This window comes from Lepisosteus oculatus, chromosome 8 (assembly GCF_040954835.1).
Source record: "Lepisosteus oculatus isolate fLepOcu1 chromosome 8, fLepOcu1.hap2, whole genome shotgun sequence".
Lineage (NCBI taxonomy): Eukaryota > Metazoa > Chordata > Actinopteri > Semionotiformes > Lepisosteidae > Lepisosteus > Lepisosteus oculatus.
Genome location: NC_090703.1, coordinates 6,787,295 through 6,805,510, shown reverse-complemented (window position 1 = coordinate 6,805,510; position 18,216 = coordinate 6,787,295). Strand labels below are relative to the sequence as shown.

Below are 18,216 nucleotides of genomic sequence, written 5' to 3'. Positions count from 1 at the left end.
AGCCAGTAAATACTTTTTCATTCATTATATTAGGCTTAGCCTACAAGCCTATGTGTGAATTAAAAACTCCAAGAGGAAAGGGGCTGCTTCCTATTTTAACAGGAACTCGAGATTCTTTCTTAATTCAACAATTAATAAAAAGAAAGCAGCGCGATGACGAACCCCTAATATTGCCTCTTTCTCGCTCACGGTTGTCAGCTCCCTCCAGAGTCTCCCAGACTGCCAGCATAACAATCGAGACGTTTTACAAAAAAAAAACTAGGATGCAGGTGTATTGATGAAAGGGTTTCTCATCGCATGGCGAGAGCTGATAAGAAGCTATCTCGCAGCACGCGCCAGTGACAGAGGCAGCTCCGGTCGACTTTCATCATATCTACCAGGGGCCCCAGAGGGAAGCTGGATACTGTATTATGCTCGCTGCTCACATTTCAGCTTTGAAGGTTCAATTAAGCGCAGGGGATTGAAAGTCACCGCTGCAGATCATATCCAGTCCAGGCTGTAACCTGAGATGTACTGTACTTTGCACTGCTTAAGAAACAGGCAAGAAACAAGTGAAGAACACGCAGGTAAGAAACATGCATGCCATCTGTGTGATGGAAGGTCTCACTAGGAACTACAGGCAATGGACTGCAGCTGGAAAGGTCCAGAGTTCTCTGTGGGAGTTCAGGTCATGTAAGATTAACCAAAATGGTCAAACGTGAGGGACAACCAAAATGTTTTACTGCTGTAATGTTCATCCTAACTTCAATTTTAATAAATCTCTGGACCGCTCACTTCTCTTTCTCACAACAGCTTTACGGCCTGTCATTTTCCACTGTGTCAACCGCCTATTGTTTGTTAAAATGACTTCGTTTGCTTCGCCACTGCCGTTTCGGAGCCTCAGCAGTGTTTTCCAGCTTTCGAATTAAATCTTTCAAACATCACATCCGCACCGCACATCAAACGCTCAAAAGAAAAGGAAGAACGCCACTCTGCCACTGACAGGCTGCGTACCAGCGGACAGCGGAGTTCATATGAAACTCAGGACCTCCCGGTGAACTCCTCCACATGCCTACCTAATTACCACAAAGCAGGGGAGACAGGAGCTCAGGCAGCCGAGCAGGGTGGGAAAGGCCTCTCGCGAGGAGATGCGCTTCCGGAGACGAGCGCACAGCCCCCTCCGGAGCAAGAAGAGACTCCGCTGTTGAGACGCGCTGCCAACGTCAGGTAGAAGAGAAGAGAGGAAATTGGGGAAGAAAAAAAAATGCTAACTCCACCACTCTTGCCGAAGGATAAAAAAAAAAAATGCCCTGCGGTGAAAAGCTGTTTCCGACACTTCCTGCAGCCCAGAGAAACGGGCTGGTCTGGGACATGTGAAAGGGCTTTTGAAGATCTCCTGCCAGCAGGCTCTTCACAGGCTTTTCTTTTCAAAGAGGGTCAGCACGGGGGGAAATAAAGGAGCGTCCCGATCAGACTCAGGCGGGCCCAGTGCAGATACACATTTAACAGAACGGATTTCATTAACCGTATCCAGAGCGCAACACGTTTCGAAGGGTGGCACACTTCATTAACCCCGCTCTGCAGATTTGGCCGGGCTCCGAGGTATCCCGAGTGGTCGTCTGCACAGTTGGCCCTGCCATATGTTATCCGTAGACTCATGGAGCCCTGCCCAAGATCCCAGACCAAACTCTACCAGGGCTGGGAAAGGCAGTGGCCCTCTGGTAGCCGGAACACGGTTTCGAGAAAAAATAGACCATTAGTTACCACGTCCGTAAGAGTTCACAAAAACTACAGTGCTTTATTGAATCCGTGCTGTGACTTGGCCACAAAATCTCGAGGTGCTTAAAGAAAATAAACCAATATTATCCATGCCCTAGATTTATGGATTACACACACTCTTATCTGCTTGCGAAGAGCACTGGAAAAGGTCTACCCAGTCGACTGGTGAAAAGAAGTGTTTAATCTCTAAGGACATTAAACGAACAGGTAATCCGGTAATTATCGGCAGATGGGGAGAGACAGGCTGTCGCACCAGAACCGCACCGTGCCTGGGAACAGGCACAGTCACGGGCCGAATTTCAGCGATCAAAAGAGTGAGCAAGGGTCTCCCCTCCACACGGCCTGTTGTCGCTCATCCCTTTTTGTTTAGAGGCTCCTGAGGTGCACTGAAATCTCTATTTTGCACTAAACTTAAGAAAAGCAGTTCAGAATTTCCAGGCAACACACTAAGTTAAGCATGGAGCAGATGAAATTGGCCAGGTGCATTGCAAGCCCTGTTGCCTGTTCTTCCAACAACGTCACTCCAACAACGTGATTCTTTAACTGTTGCTATGACATTGCTTTAGAACAACCTTTTTCTTCAACATCTATAATTGCACGCAGCAGCAGCAGCAGCGGCGGCGGCTTCTGCGAATTCTGCAGCTCACAAAGCAAAGGAAGAGAGAGGAAGCGCAAGCTGTCCTCGTCCTTGAAAATTATTTCCAGGGTCTCATGGAAAAAAGCCCTGCTCTCAGAACCTCGGCTCCTCTCGACCAACCACAAAAAAAAAAACAAACCTTTCATGTCGCCACATTCCGAACAGACATCAGCCACAGCAGCCGACGGGACGCGCAGAGCCCCGCGAGATGTGTGCACTGCCACCGTTTCACAACGGCCCCTAGGAGAGGTCCACTGCTCTAGACGACACAAAACCACTGGCAGGACCGGCAGCCCGCTCACCTCAGCCATTAAAAACCGCTGTTGCTTTGTCAATCAACTGCAAAACACCGCTTTTCATACAAGCAATAACATTCACATGAAACCCCCCACCCCCCAACTCGCATTCTAATCCAAAAAGTCGCATTCTAATCCAAAAACTACTGGAGAACTGTGCCAGTCTAGAGACTGCAGAAAAGATGCAGTATTCCAGATTTGCCGCACAGCAGGTCTGTCCCTCCCTTAGCAATTTTCCTTTAATTCCCCCGCCCCCTTGATCATTAGCTTTTAACTTTTCAAATAAAAAATGAAATCAAAATAAAATGATAGACTACCCCACCCCCATCAACTATCACCCCCCCCCTCTCAATTTCTCCACTGAGGCACAGCACACTGTTCCACACCGATGAATGAAAATGTGAACGATAGCCGAGATACAGCCTCTGTGTTTAAAGCCAATGGTTTCTTGGGTGCTCCTTCTAGAGAAGAAGCCAGCAGGACCGCGAGCTCAGCCTCCCAGATCTCCGATTAACAGCCTCAAATACTGGCCTTCTGTGACCAGGACGACAATAACAGCCTCAGTCAATACGAGACTGGTAAGCTCCTCACAGCTATTTCAGCTTCACTTCAGAAAGCCTCCAGCGACGACCACACCGCATGGTGTTCCTCTCAAGAACCTTCAGCCCGAGCTAGACCTCTCTCTTTTTCAACATCCACTGACACTTTCAAATCGGCATCCAAACTTTGAATGCGATGTACCTGGCAGATTTACACAACCTTTACCGACGCAAATCACCGGTCCAGCGACATTTAATTCAATGCCACTACAGTAAAACAAAAGCAAGAAACATGGCTGAAATGTAGTTTTATGGACGGGACTGCTTGGCTGCTCTTAAAGGAAGGTGAGGGGGGAATCATGAGAAATATTCAGGGGCCACTGCTTGCTCAGCTCTGCTATGTCCTCCAGTTTGAACAGCCCCACTGGCGATTGTAGGATTAGTTTGATAGTTTCAGGACTTCTTAATCAAAACTGATAATAAAAAAAACCCAACATGAACTTCGTGCAAACAGCTGGGGGAAAAAAAACAGGTCTTCAGACATTCCTGAAGAAGGCTGCATTCCTTCTCAATCACTGGTTCACAAAAATATGATCGTATGCACAACAAGGGGGGTCAAAGGTTCCTCTTACATATTATTAATCAAGGTAGGATGGGATTCCCATAATCAGAGGGATTGAGTGCTGAAAGATCAACTTCAGGCTGCAATATAAATAATTGACTTTCCTTTTTTAGCACCTGGTCTGAGCTCCAGTGTAATACAGGGGGTTATCCTGGCACACGAGCAGTGCTGACAACAGAATGGCCTGCGAGACACCTTCACAGAGAGGCTAGGCAAGGGTTGGACAGCGAAGAAAAAACAGGGAAAAAAAAGAGTAAAAAGCCCTTCAGACAGCAGTAGGCCTAGTGAACTTGCCTTCAGCGACAATCATTTCTTCTCTTTTCATTCATATCAGTCATCTGTACACCCAGAAATTCACACATTACATTAACTCGGGTGTACAGTACAGGATTTATTACTCTAGGTGTCTATACGCCCGTGGATGTGTCCAGTACTCTTTTACAAAGATGTAACACTGTCAGCCCGGACAGCTACACCCAAATGACGTCAAAAAGCGCCCGAGATAAATCACACGTTTAACCACAGCGAAGGCCGTTTCAGCTACATTTATCAGAGCAGACATCTTCGAACTTGAACGGGATGTTCTCACGCCGACAGCTTCACTTCTCGCACACAAAAAGACCACTGAAGGTGCGCAAAGATCAACACCTCCTCCGATATCGGAGATAAGCAATGAAGTCCCTGGTAACGGCTTGTGTGGAGCACAATATCGATTTCATTACTTCTGGATTACATTGGCTTCCTGGCAATTTTTTTTTTTTTACCGTCACTCCAGCGGCTAACATGGATGTTTCATGAAGCCATCAACGTTTCACATACAAGCCCTTGTGTTCAACCCAAACAGAGAGGAATAAGGGGGTGAAAGGGGGAAATCAGCCAAAGAAGAGGGCGAGGGACAAGTCAAAGCACCCGGTGCCTTGGACTTCTGAGCCATCCCCTCACCAGCACATAAGCGCCACGACTTGCAAACACAACCAAAACTGACCAGCACAGGGATGAGCTCACTGAAAGAAGCGCAGGGCTGCACCTCAGATCAGCGTGCCGGAGTATTTTTACAACAGGCCGGGAGCAGGAGAAGGAAGCAATCTGGCGATGAAAGACGCAGGTCACCCCCTGCGGCCCTCCGCACCGACGGTCACTCCGAGTAACGACCCGATTACCCACGGACCAGCAGGACCGTTCCACTGCGGATTCAGGGCGAGCCCCTCTGCGGGGGGAACAGGTTCAGGACAGGAGCGCACAGCCTGGCCGGGGCAGCCAGCAGAAGGCAGGAGGAGGAAACCCGGTTCCGAGTCCTCGAAGCCAGGAACAGAGCCGAATCAACCCAATGGACGTCTTCAGGCCCGACAACGAAACGCGGACCATGGAGCAAAAGAGGAAACGACAAGGAAGAGCACCAATAACCGAGAACAAGCGGAAACCTTTTCACCTAAAAGGGCTCTGGGCGTTTGGAACAAGTTACCAAGCGCTGCCGCTAAAGCCGGGAACCTACAGCCGGGCCACTCGGCGCTGAGCCGTACACGCTCGGATTCGGGTCCTTCCTTTTTTATTTTAGCGGGAGGTAGTCTTCACAACTATTTCTGCCTCTGCAGACAAGAGCGACTACCGTCTTCCACGCTTCGCTTTGGAGTCCCCACGCCACGCCACTCATGAATTCACATCAGCCGCAGGCTTCTGCCTGGCCACCCGCGGCCGGCTGGCCTGCCAGACTACAGGAGGGGTCTGACCGTATTATTCCAGGAGGCCCCTCTATGACTCAAGCGAGCTCTTGCTCCGCTCCTGGGACAAAGAGCGCCGAAAAACTCCCCAGCCCTCGTTCATCCTCCCCTTCACCAGACCACTCTGTCTGCCCAGTGAGAAACGGAGGAAGAAAACCCAACATACCTTTGATAAGAGTTCAAGGAGTTTCATAAAATACCGTCTTGGAAACATAACTATTTTTGAGTTGAATCACAGAACTTAAATGGGACAACGGTGACTGAGGAGATGCAAAATAAAGTTAGACGCCTTAAGGAATGACTTAACAGCGGCCACCTAATTTGCTGCACCAAGTTTACGCTGTACAAGGAAAGCCCTTCTGAAATAAAGGGATGTGCACACAGATTCGGTTTTAAACACACAAGTACTGAGATTAGCAGATAACTCTGAGGTATTCTCATAATTAAAAAAAGATACTACCATTTTACTGCTGGTAAAGCCACCTAAAGAATAGTATTACAGTACTATTTTAACAAATCCATACTCAATACTAAATGCCAACTCCATTGTTTCAGTTTGTTTTTCAGTCTCTTGATCAGCAGCACCAGAAACCATAACGCACTAGAGTGCTACTTGTGCTAGAGATAAATATTTACAATCCAACAAGCATAACATAACTCATACAAGCAAAAATGACTAAATACTCCCAACGCCAAGCAGTACATTAGTCAGAACACTGAATTGGCCTTTTCACACAATCAAAGCTGCTATGGCTCACACAGGACACAAATCCCTGTTTTAAAGAGCTGTCCAGTTCCTCCTTGTAAATATGCAGCTTGGTGTCGATTTGTATCATTTGGAAAGAAGAGGTTAAACTGGAGCTCAGGGTAGACACTCAGGAAGGGGGCTTGACCACTTACTGGCAAAAACTATGTGCTCTTCGCCTGTGCAGAGTCACAAGAGTCAGCCGATCGGTGACCTCAAAAACACCTCAATACCAAAGAGTACTAAGACCATGCAGCACAGCTCATAAACGCTAGCTCGAGGGCAAAACCAAGTCCACGTGCATTTCAGATAAAAAATAACCAATGTCAAGAAAAACGTTCACGCTAGAAACAGTAATTTTAGATCTTGCTCTGCACGTTGTCTTACCTACATGCGGCTATGAAATGGGTAGTCAAACAAAAACCTTTTGCAAATTCCTTCAGGCAGGCGTTCAGATGACTAAACTAGAAGCAGGCCCACACAAAAAAAACCTATTACAACATGCGGCACTGTGAGCCAAGCCTACCTTACACCTGACTTGCTCTGACAAATTAATGGAGCAGATGCACAGATAACCCAACACTTATCCACATATACAGTCATGCTTTTTAAGTTATTTATAAACTCTTGTCGAGAACAAAAAGACCCCAGCTCTCACTTACAGTATCTAACTGTTGACAGACAGTGCCTACGCAGACAAAAAAAAAAAAATCATTTTAACTAAGATGAAGCTGGTTTCTAACCTGGGCTTCACAGGAAGCACAAACCCTGTGACCAAAAAAAAAAAAGCTAACCTGCTGGATTTCAACTTTGTTACACGTACATCATGAAGGGTACTGGGACAGTCAACACCCACACCCCCTTTCTCTATGGCTGTGTGGAATTTCCCAGGCCAATTCATTCCTACAGCTGGGCACCACATGACGACCAGGAGGACCGATGACTCATGGAGGACCTCAAATCCAGCTCTGAGTAAGACTGCTGGTGGCGCCGTGCGAGCACAGTCACCTGCAGGTCTTGCGATGTGCAAAGAGGCTCAGGATTACCAGACAGAGCCGGGGGGAGAAAATCACCAGGAGACAGGGAACACTCCTTCCAGTTTCAATCCATGATCAACAGGCAACAGCTGTATTGAAGAAAAACAAACAATTCACCGGATACGGGAAAACCTCTTTTGTTGCACGGAACGACGTTTTTTCAGATGTGCTCCAAGGACAAAAATAGAATCCATTCAGGGAAATTCTCTAGCACATGAAAAGCAGCACTGATTCTATCTGGTCTTGTCCCGGGGAAGCACAAGTTCATTACAATCAAAACGAACAGGAACAGCCCTACTTTCATGACCTTTTCGAGAGTGCAAGTTAGATCCCAAGCAGCCATTTATTTGGATGCGTTTAAGCCACATCACCAGTCCCGAGAGCATCCACAGCCAACAAAACCAGCCGGCAGACCTCCGTAGCAGGTAGCAGGGCTACCATCAACAGACTCACCCCAGCTCTGCTCAGGGCTGGTCTGGTCAAGCATCTCTCTCTCTCTCACGCTGTTCTAATAACAGCACATTTCTAACTGGACAGGCAGCCTCTCCCGACGGCGATGGGGCTTCCTCTCCATTCTGATGAATTGGATATCTGGAGGCGATTTGGTCAAAATGACTTAAGCACCGGCTCCATAGCTACCAATGTGCCAGCAGCGCTTCACAAAACCCGTGGTGTCAGATCAAAACTCAAACAGCACCTACAAATTAAATATTCCTCCTCAACATGCCCTGCAAACATTTTTCACTGGTATGGGTATTAAGTGTTTGTAATAGTGCAACACCTTTCACATACTGCACGTACTCCTAACGCAGTGTGAGCACGTGTAAAAAAAAAAAAATGTTCTGTAGACTAAAAAAAAATACATCCTGGCAAAGCATGAGATGTCCTACTCTCTGACGGCAAGACTCTTCATTGTTGCTGCTGCTCTTTGGGAACACTGGTGTCTTGGCAGAGGTGAACGTTTATAGCAAATGCAGACAAAACAGGGTCTGGTGAGGAAAAGATTGGGGTCTTTAATTTACCCCATTTTGTTGCACCCAATTTCTAGCTATAAAAAAAGAAGGTCTATTGTGTACAATTAACAAAACAACTAACAAGTTCAAAGGGAGGTAACATGAACAGAATGTTTTTATTCCAGTGGGAAAATATGGGTTCTCTGCTCATCAAACACTCCATAAATAGCAACCTTTACAAAGCCACCCACCCGGGCGTCCTCAACAACAGCCACGCTCCTGTCCTGCTTCTGTTTGTCACCTCCCAGCAATCAGCTGCTCCTCACCACAATAACAGCTCTGTATTCACACGCACCCTGACCTCCTACCGCTGACACTTCACTGTAGCAGGCACCGACATCACTACTGCAGATACCGCTCAGGCGCGACAGCTACGTTCACCAAGTTCACTTCACTTCAGCACCTCCGCTGAAGCGCTCGAGCGAGCCTGTCGCCGGAGCGCAGGAGTGGCACGAAGTTCAGAAGTGAGTCTCACACTCTCCAGAACAAAACATAGCAGTCTGCTCCCACTCAGATCTTACGTGCTACGGATTCTTGTGCAAACTGTACTGCTCATGCAGGGAAAACAACACTATGTTTAATTTAACGCACAAAAATGTCTATGACTGGCGTTCAGTTCAGGGGGTAGGCACGTCTTGTCTTCCACGCATCCCAGACAGGTTCCGGATTGCCGTGACCCTGAACTTGGAATTTAAGGCTTTCCGATAACGTATGGACTGATGGAAGACTAAACAAATGTACTGAAGATACCTGATGCAAACAAGCCCACAAGTCATCAACACCTGTGACAGATTTAAATGCCACTCGACGAGCGTTTTATGGGATTCTGGGTGAGCTGTTGTCCAGACCCGTCAAACACTACTGTCCCTCACCACAACGAAGCCTCAGCCTCACTGGCCCTGAGGAAAGGATTTATCCACACTGAAAATCGGACTCTCGGACGTTGTCATCTTTTAAACCAGGAGTGGCCTGCTCCTGGAATTGAAGGCTGGGGATGTACTGTGGCATTGGGTCCACCAGGGTCTCTTAATTACTAGACTACAGTAACTTAATTGGTTGCTTAATTGGGCCACTGTATCACTCTGATAAGTCCTTAAACGGGAGGTGAAAGAGAAGTCCAGACCTTCAAGACTGTCCCACTTCCTCTCTGCCTGCAATGCCTGACAATCCTGAAGAGTGTCGACACCTCCTACAGAAACGATCGGTTATACAACTCCCAGCATGAGCGGCGCACAGCCCGGAACTTACATAACTGGGACACGCATACACAAACAGCATGTCTATGACGGGGCATGTGTGCGCGCAAGTAGGTACGCAATTATCCTCAGGAAGAAAAAAAAAAAGCAATGCCGATATGAATTTGAAAAGCTCCGTAATGACGACAATCTTGGAAACACTGAATTCCGGCGCAGCCAGTGGTGTCGGAATTAAGGCCTTCGAGCAGCAGAAGTAGGGAGCATCAGACAAAGGGACAAAAACGCCGGAGCCCCCACGTAATAAGAGGAGGACCGTGTTCATCTCCGCACAGCTTTTCCAGCAGCCCTACCGCCAGCCTGACAGCCCTCACTAGAGAGGAAGGCTAATCTACTGAACACACGGCGGACGGCAAACATAAGGATATCCAAGCCTATTAAAATCAAGAGGACGAAAGGGCCGGCCTGCCGTTAGCTGCACAACACTTTGCTCCTGCTTGTTGCCCCTATACCCCCCCCAGGGCGATGGGCGATGGGCGATGGGCGATGGGCGATGGGCGATGGGCGATGGGCGATGGGCGATGGGCGATGGGCGATGGGCGATGGGCGATGGGCGATGGGCGATGGGCGATGGGCGATGGGCTGCCCTCCCCCACCCCCCCCCTCACCAAGCATCACACTTTGAAAGGGTTACAGACCACAAACCCGCCAACCTACAGCGGCCGAACAGTATGCACTGGTTTGCAAAGCTACCCAGAAACAGAACGGACTGTACTCGGTAACTGCGGTATTGTAAATATGTTCACCTGCTGAAACAACGATGCAGTAGTGCAGTTCCAAATGGATGATTCTGTTTCATCACCCCTGCTGGGCTGATTTATGACGTGGCCCGCAAATTAAAATAACCGCACCACTGTAATTACTTTGAACATAATTCACGGTTAGGTACAACACAAGGACTGTTTATGAAAGGAAGCTGGCCAAATTTCTTTTCGTGAGCTACCAACTCTTCAGCTCCCTGACCGTGATCAGGGCGAAACTACAACACAGACAGAGGTGAATTAAAAGCCACCACCCGGTCCAAAGCTGCATTTGAACAAAGAACAACCATTCTCCCAAATATTTTGTTTCTGTAAAAATGGAATACACCAAGCTACAGCCAAGCAGGGTTTCTTACAAAACCACATTCTACAAGAGCGCTAAAAAAACAACAACGATCAAACAACAAAATGCACCCAATAAAACTGTACATTATTTAATTGTAAAGAAGCAGGGTGGCAAATGTTTTCCCCTTTTAAAGCAGTCATCACTAGAAGACTAGCTGACAGGCTAGTCTCTCCCACTCTTCGAATCACTCGAACCCATGGCCTGTGTTCCAGCACGGCACTGTCGGGGCACGCAAGACTCAACTGCACCTTTTCAAATCTGGAACCAGTGCAGTCTGCTGAGGGCAAAAGCCACTTGGGACGGGATTTTCTCGCCCTGCTTTAGTCTCGCACGTACACGAGAAATGAGCTTAACCTCTCCGACACACGGGTGGCCGCTAGCTTGCAGTACACAGAGAAGCACCCCCCGCCGCCGAAAAACCAGATGAAGTTATAAAATAGAGCCAAGTTTCATCAGCGCGTAAACTCCCAAGTGCTGACTTCACAAAAACCTTTGTGTAGCCAAAGCTTCCTCTCAGTTTTAGTTTCATTTAGCTTTCTGCTGCACGTCCATCAGCTGCTGGACTCTGTTAACGAACGCGCTCCAGCGGGGGCCACTCTTACAAACGGCCTCTCGGCGCCAGCTGACCAGCGGGCCAGTGTCACCTGCGCAGCTCTCTGCTGGTGTCCGCTGTCCCCCCCAGACACGGTAGGGCAATCGCACGCTGCTGTCCGCAAAACCAACCCCAACCAAATCAGGCCCTGGAAAACCAGGCTGCGGGCTAATGAAAGAGGGGGGGGTGGGACCGCCTGGGCAGGCTTTCACAGCTTCACCAAGCTCCAGCCACCCAGCCCCCCGACGTTTCCAGCCTGATCAATACCGCCGAACCGTTTTAAACTTGAACAGTGTCCCTCACTCTGACATGACCAGACAACACTGTTTCAAGGCACCATGTGAACCGAACCACCGGAATCGCTAGCCTCTGCATCGCTATAAGCAGTACTGGGTTAGAAGACACTCTCTGGATGGTTTTGCAGTCTCTGTTCCCACCATTAAAACTCCACTCTGGTGCCTAGCCTTGCATTTCAGAACTACAGCTACGCAGAAAACACACACCTCCCCCTGACTGCTGACGCACAGCAATGTCCCCATTTCCAGCTGTGGAGCAGGAACAAACAACACTTACAAACTTTCTTCTTACAAAGGTAAAACCTACGCACATCTGCCGTCTCTTACGGGTGGCGAGTGAATGTTTCTCGGATTTGTTCAGACTCCGTAAAGGCGCAAAATCGATAGATTTTAGCGTGATGTTTTTATCGGCAGCATCTTGTTACCATTTAGGAAAGACTGGGAACCTTTGGAGCAAAAGTAACTTTAAAGCCCACATTAAATACAGCTATGAACCGAGACGAAAAGCTAAGACTTTGAAATTTTAGCAGCTCCTACCCTTTATTACGTATGAACAGGGCGAGAAGCAGTAAAAGCAGTAAGGAAAGAGACCTGCAGCTAACCATTTCCGTAAATACAGGAAACGAGACACTCTCCCACCGCCACTCAACACAGAACAGTTCCCACATTCAGAATCACCGACAACGTGAGCACATGCCCTAAAATGCTGAGATGGTCTGTGTGCAGGCCATGTGGTTAACTCATAATTCAAAAAGGAAACAAAATCAGCAGACACCCGACGGCAACAACAACAAAAAAAAGCCAAACAACCGAACTGTCCTGCACTCGAGAAAAAGTCAAAAGGCAGACTGGAGAAAACAAATCAATAAGCAATATGCAAGTTTCCAAGAAACAAAACCCATTAGAAGACCAACTGTAATCATACTTAGCTCTACAATGTACACATAGCAAGAGATTACAGACCAATGTGTCAGCAGTGGGCCCTGGCACAGTGGGTGTGTTAAGGCAGTACTTCTATCACTTGTTGGGCAAGAGAAGAGAAATATTTTCAGATTTACCTCCCTCTCCCCCCAGCAAACCCTTATGTTGCTATCGTTCTGCACCCAAGAAGAAGAGCCCCTTTAAAGGAGAACTATGAACTTCTCCTCTCTGCTGTGCAGCAGTACCGTACAGTAACAGCAGTTTCTTTTCCTTCTCCTGCAGAGGTTTCTCCAAGGCAGCCAGAAGCATCACGTGGGGGGACACCTAAAGAGATCTGGCGAAGCGGGGGCAACGCTCGGGGGGGGGTTGGGGAGCTGCAGTTTCGGCGCCGAGAGGGACCGAATAGGAGCTGGTGGCGAAAGCCCTTGGAGTTTCGGACCAAGGCCGATTGACGACGCCGCCGCCCCCTCGTCCCGCCAGCACTTCGAGAACAAACGGCAGCCAGCCAGCCCTGCTGCAGCTCGGGGGACCAGACCAGAGTTTCGCCGGACACGCAGGCGCACGGCATGGAACTCTCCTTGCCTCCCAGGACGCCCGGCCGCAGCGCGTGCGCTGCCTCAGGAGCGGAGGAAGTGCCAAGCCTACAGCTCGGAATTTTTTTCCCCCAACATGATTCTCTCCCCCCCCCCCCCCCATGGATCAATGCAACAAGATTATTAATAATCATTGCTTACAGTTCGATAGCGCTTTTCTGGACACTCCACTCAAAGCGCTTTACAGGTAATGGGGTCTCCCCTCCACCACCACCAGTGTGCAGCCTCACCTGGATGAGGCGACGGCAGCCATAGTGCGCCAGAACGCTCACCACACATCAGCTATTAGTGGGGAGGAGAGCAGAGTAATGTAGCCAAAGAATAGATGGGGATTATTAGGAGGCCATGATTGGTAAGGGCCAATAGGAAATTTGGCCAGGATGCCGGGGTTACACCCCTACTCTTTTCGAGAAACACCCTGGGATTTTTAATGGCCACAGAGAGTCAGGACCTCGGTTTTACGTCTCATCCGAAGGACGGCGCCTGTTTTACAGTATAGTGCCCCATCGCTATACTGGGGCATTAGGACCCACACAGACCACAGGGTGAGCGCCCCCTGCTGGCCCCACTAACACCTCTTCCAGCAGCAGCCTTAGCTTTCCCAGGAGGTCTCCCAACCAGGTACTGACCAGGCTCACACCTGCTGAGCTCCAGTGGGCGGCCGGTTGTGAGTTGCAGAATGATATGGCTGCTGGCCAATTCAAGACCTTCTTGAAAGCTTCAGCTAGCGTGGGGTGAGCCCTTGGACTCCTGACTGCTTGTGGACAGAGGTCCCTGCTGCAGACACCAGCATCCCTAGGGAGGGGGAGGCCCGTGGCGTGGACATCACGCCATTCAGTGAACATAGCAGCCCCCATGCTGCAACGGGACACAGAGGCGGCTCACAGCTGTAACAACGCGACTCTCCCTGTACCAGCCCACTCCCTAGTTTAAGTAGCAGCAGCTAGACAGGGAGCCAAGCACATGTTCCTGCATCTGTCTCCACGACCACAGATGTCTCAACACGTGACACGTCGAACATTCTTCCTGGAATAATGGAACAGCAACAACACAGAGCCTCGAGCAATGCAACACGGTCGATTTTCAACATGAGCTTCGTGCCAAAAAGCAATGAAGGTACAAACAATCAAGATAAACAACCAAAACAAGCCATTTCGAAACAACAAAAAAGGAATGGCGCTTTGATCTCCCGAACAACTGCTCATTTCAGAGGCTCACAAGACTTTTACCAGCATTTTTACTCAGTGCTGAGACAAAGAACATGCATGCGTCATTTTTTAACCACTCACGCTAAGCAGAGCACAAAACTAACAGTCCCCAGATAAGATCAATTTTTGACTTAACAGTATGCAGAGGAAGGTTAAAATCACAATCAACAAAGGTACAAGCTCAACCACAGAGAGAGTATGAGGTGCTAGAGAGTAAGACCAAAAGAAAACAAGAAAAGGTTGAGGCAGTGACTGCAAAAAAAATTACCTTTTGAAGACTGGTAGGGTTGAGCTGCGTTTTATCAATAATTTTTATTGCAACCTGCAGGGAAAGAACAGAGATAGAAATCGTCATAAACAGAAACACAAAACAGGAAGATCCCAGAGCAGTTACAAGCCTCAGAGCTGCACACGACAACCTGATCTTCAAAAACACCCAGGCCTGACAGAGCTAGGAGACATGCGCAACAGTAAAACCAAGTCAACCCTCCTTAACACACTCAGAACAAATGCTGGGCGTTATTTTCAGACTGAGCCTCTGTGGACCCACCCTGCATGTCTCAGCTAGGCCACAGGTAGCTGCTCTGGCAACACTTCTAGAAGACCTGCAAACGTCCCTAAGCGCAACACAGCTCAAACTGTCTTCATCATCGTTTTTATACAAAGCTATTTTTAAAAAAAATTTAATAAACTGGAAAGTTACGGAACGGCGCAGTTCTTCAGCAGCACTGAGAATTTCAGCTCCTACCCCTCAAGAGTCACTCACATGGCAGCTATTTCACGTAAATCCAGGTTTCTAACCCTTAGACCCGGGGCTGTCCTGATCCTGATCCTGATCCTGGAGGGCTGGACTGGCTGCAGGTTTCAATTCCAACCACCGGTCATCACTGGTTAAACTGGACCACTTAGACAACCCTCTCCCTGCTTTTAGACACCGGTGCTTCAGAGAGACCTACTAAAGGACCAGGTCTCCACCCTCTTCCAGTTGTAGATTTGACCTGGATGACAGGCCAGGGATTGCGATGGTGGCGTGTCGCCCACCCCCCCCTCAGCTGAAGAGCCGGGCGCCATACCTCTCTGCCGGTGAGGATGTGCCGCGCCAGCTTGACCTTGGCGAAGTTCCCCTTGCCGATGGTCTTGAGGAGGCGGTAGTTCCCGATGTGAGGCGGCTCGTCGGCACAGGAGGCGATGGAGTTCCGGCAGCGCGCCCCAGAGCGGCCGGGGCGCGTGGCGACCTCGGGGCGCCCATCGCCGTGCGAGGTGTGCTGGACGGGAGGAGGAGAGGGAGAGGCGTCAGGAGGGGCGGAGGGCACACACTCACACGGGGCACAGTCCCCTTAAACCCCACTATTAGCACAAGGAGGGAGGAAACGAGAACGCGTGCAGCTGGGACCTTAATCCGATTCACTTGCTTCTCGGGGGTTAACGCAAAAGGATTCTCTAGAAGTCCTCCTAAAAATCCTCCTCAACGCACCTAGCTTGATGTTTGTGGCAATAATACTGCTGTAGCTTAAAAAATTTTAAGAGATTTTACCAATGGAAAGCCACGCTGACTATCTTGGGTGCAAAAGTCAGGCAATGGAGAAACAAGAATTTCCTGGGAAGTGTCTCACACACACCCTCAGTTCCTTTCAACATCGGGCGGCAAAAGATCCCACCTCACAGGCTCCTGACACATCCAGCAGGAATTGGGACAAAACAAATGCTTCTGAAAGTCAGATTTAGTTTTTCAGTTTCAATTCCCCTGTGTAGATTCCCTCGCAACAACGTGCGCACCACGTTTTAGTTACTTCTCTAAACCCCCGGGAACAGATGTTGTAGAGAAAGACAGTGCTCTTTGGAGCTCTGTAATGCTGTATTTAAGGGTTTTGGCCTATCTTAAATTTCATTTCAGTAAGAAATCAGATCATCATTAGGTCATCAGAATCAGTGGTTATAAATAAAGCTTGAATTTGTTTTTTTTATTTTTAACACCAACCACAGAGCACAGCACAAGAACAGCACTGGTTTTAAAAAGCTTACAGTGTATCAAAAACACACAGGAACCGATCAAATGCTAATCGCCGACGTCTGCAAGCCTCTAGCTCTCCAGCCAGCCTCTATCAATTAAAAAAGGACACATTCTCAAATGGAAATCTAAAGTCTACTTGGAGGCACTAACATATTAAATCATAAAAGTAGATGGGGTTGAAGTAACTGACTGATTCCTTCCTTCACAATTGGTTTTGCCTCAAATAAAACAAAACAAAAAAAACAAATCAATCTCTCACAGTGCTTCAGTAAGAACCAGCTCTGGACTGAAATTACTCTCGGCCCCTTCCGGAAAAGGTCATTTCTGGGCCCTTTGACAGAGCCACAGAAAAACCCACTCCACCAGCACCTCCCAGATACCGTTTTCCTGACTAATCCCGTTTGAATGGGAACAGTCATCTTCTCCTACTCAGTCTCTGCTGCAGTGATCACTTCACAAAACCCTTCAATTTCCAGGTACTTCCAGTTTAGTGGCAAAAACAGCCACACAAGCATCATACAGTGCCTACACTAATTCGTTCTGATTCAATCACAGTTATTATTACTTAAACACCTCATTTTAACAGGACCTTAATGGCCTTATTGTGTTAAATCTGCCTTTACTGAAGCATTTCCCAAACCGAGATGTGTTTTTTTTCCACTTCAGTTAAAGTTCCCATAAAAACATTTCTTAGGGGATACAAGAGTATGTATCCCCTTCTGTCGGCTGGTGAGCTGCAGCCCGTGAACAGGTTCAACTTAAAATGTCAAAGACCTGTGTGTCTGAAACACTTCACCTGATTCAACAAGCCCTGATGAATCAACTGAACTGACGGGACAAATTAATTTCCATGCCAGGCTGGGCTGCCCCTACCCTCCTCCCAGTTTGCGGGGAATTTCTAAAACCCTTCCAATGCAGACATTGGGAACAGTGCACAGACATGCCTGCTTCGGAAATGCCCGATTTAGAAATTCGGGTTAATACGCCTCAACACCTGCACCAAATGAGATCGAAGCAGGGAGAACTCATCTCTAACGCGTAACACAGTGCTGCAGTTTTAAAATTCGATAGAGCAAGCTGAAAGGGAACAATGGCGTTTAGTTTAAGGTTGGTGTACCGATGGTGTACGATGCTCTCCCTGTCCATTGTGTGCCCTGCGCAGGCCTGTACAACCCCAGCCCGACTCAGCAGAGCTCTCCCAGAACCTGGGCAATGAGCAAGGCCCAGAACTCCTGGGTAGCAGGACAAGGGGTTCTGAAAGGGCCACTGCAAGAGTTAGTGCTTTTCAGAGGGTTCGGTCTCTCACCTGAAGCATGACATCATCAATAAGGCACCGTGTCCTGTAGAGTGACATGACAGTGACTCTTCATCTAAGCCTGCTGTACTGCTCATTTCAAGTGCATAATTTCTCATTGCAACGCATACACACTCAGTGTCCATAGTTAACGGCACCATGATAATTCAGCCCCAGGTCACTCTTATTTAAGTAAATTACATCCTATAGTTCTAAAAACAAAATCACCGCATCCCAACCACTTAAAATCATTTTTGTGAAAGTGTCACCGATTTTTGTTAGTGCAAAAGCCTACCATTACGACAACATTGCATAAAATTAAGAGTACTGGTATGGAAAAAAAAACAGCTAAATTCTAGAGTACCTGCAGTTAAGCTAACATGATTATAGTTAAAATAAAAATCACTACCTTAGCTAAATGCAAGTAACCACCCTACACTGATAAAGTAAATGCCTGTCATTAAACAATCTAGTGTAATTTAGTACTCAGGGAACCAATGAAGGAATTTCTCTTGACAAACCACAATCATTAATAGCAACAGCCCAGCATCATCACCATCCTGCTGAAGCATCATA

The 18,216-nt window shown here is 48.1% G+C and overlaps 1 protein-coding gene across 20 annotated transcripts in view; it reads right to left on the bottom strand.

The window, feature by feature from the left end:
* Positions 1 to 18,216, bottom strand: part of mark3a (MAP/microtubule affinity-regulating kinase 3a) — a 62,172-nt gene that overhangs the window by 40,481 nt on the left and 3,475 nt on the right. For all 20 annotated transcript variants that reach the window (XR_011190203.1, XR_011190204.1, XM_069193095.1 and 17 more), the window contains exons 2-3: positions 15,409 to 15,600; positions 14,604 to 14,657 (exon numbers count right to left, since the gene is read on the bottom strand). Coding sequence is in view for 18 of the 20 variants with exons in the window: in XM_069193095.1 (XP_069049196.1) it covers positions 14,604 to 14,657; positions 15,409 to 15,600 (246 nt within the window). In the remaining 2 variants the exon portion in view is untranslated. The remainder of the gene's footprint in view (positions 1 to 14,603; positions 14,658 to 15,408; positions 15,601 to 18,216) is intronic.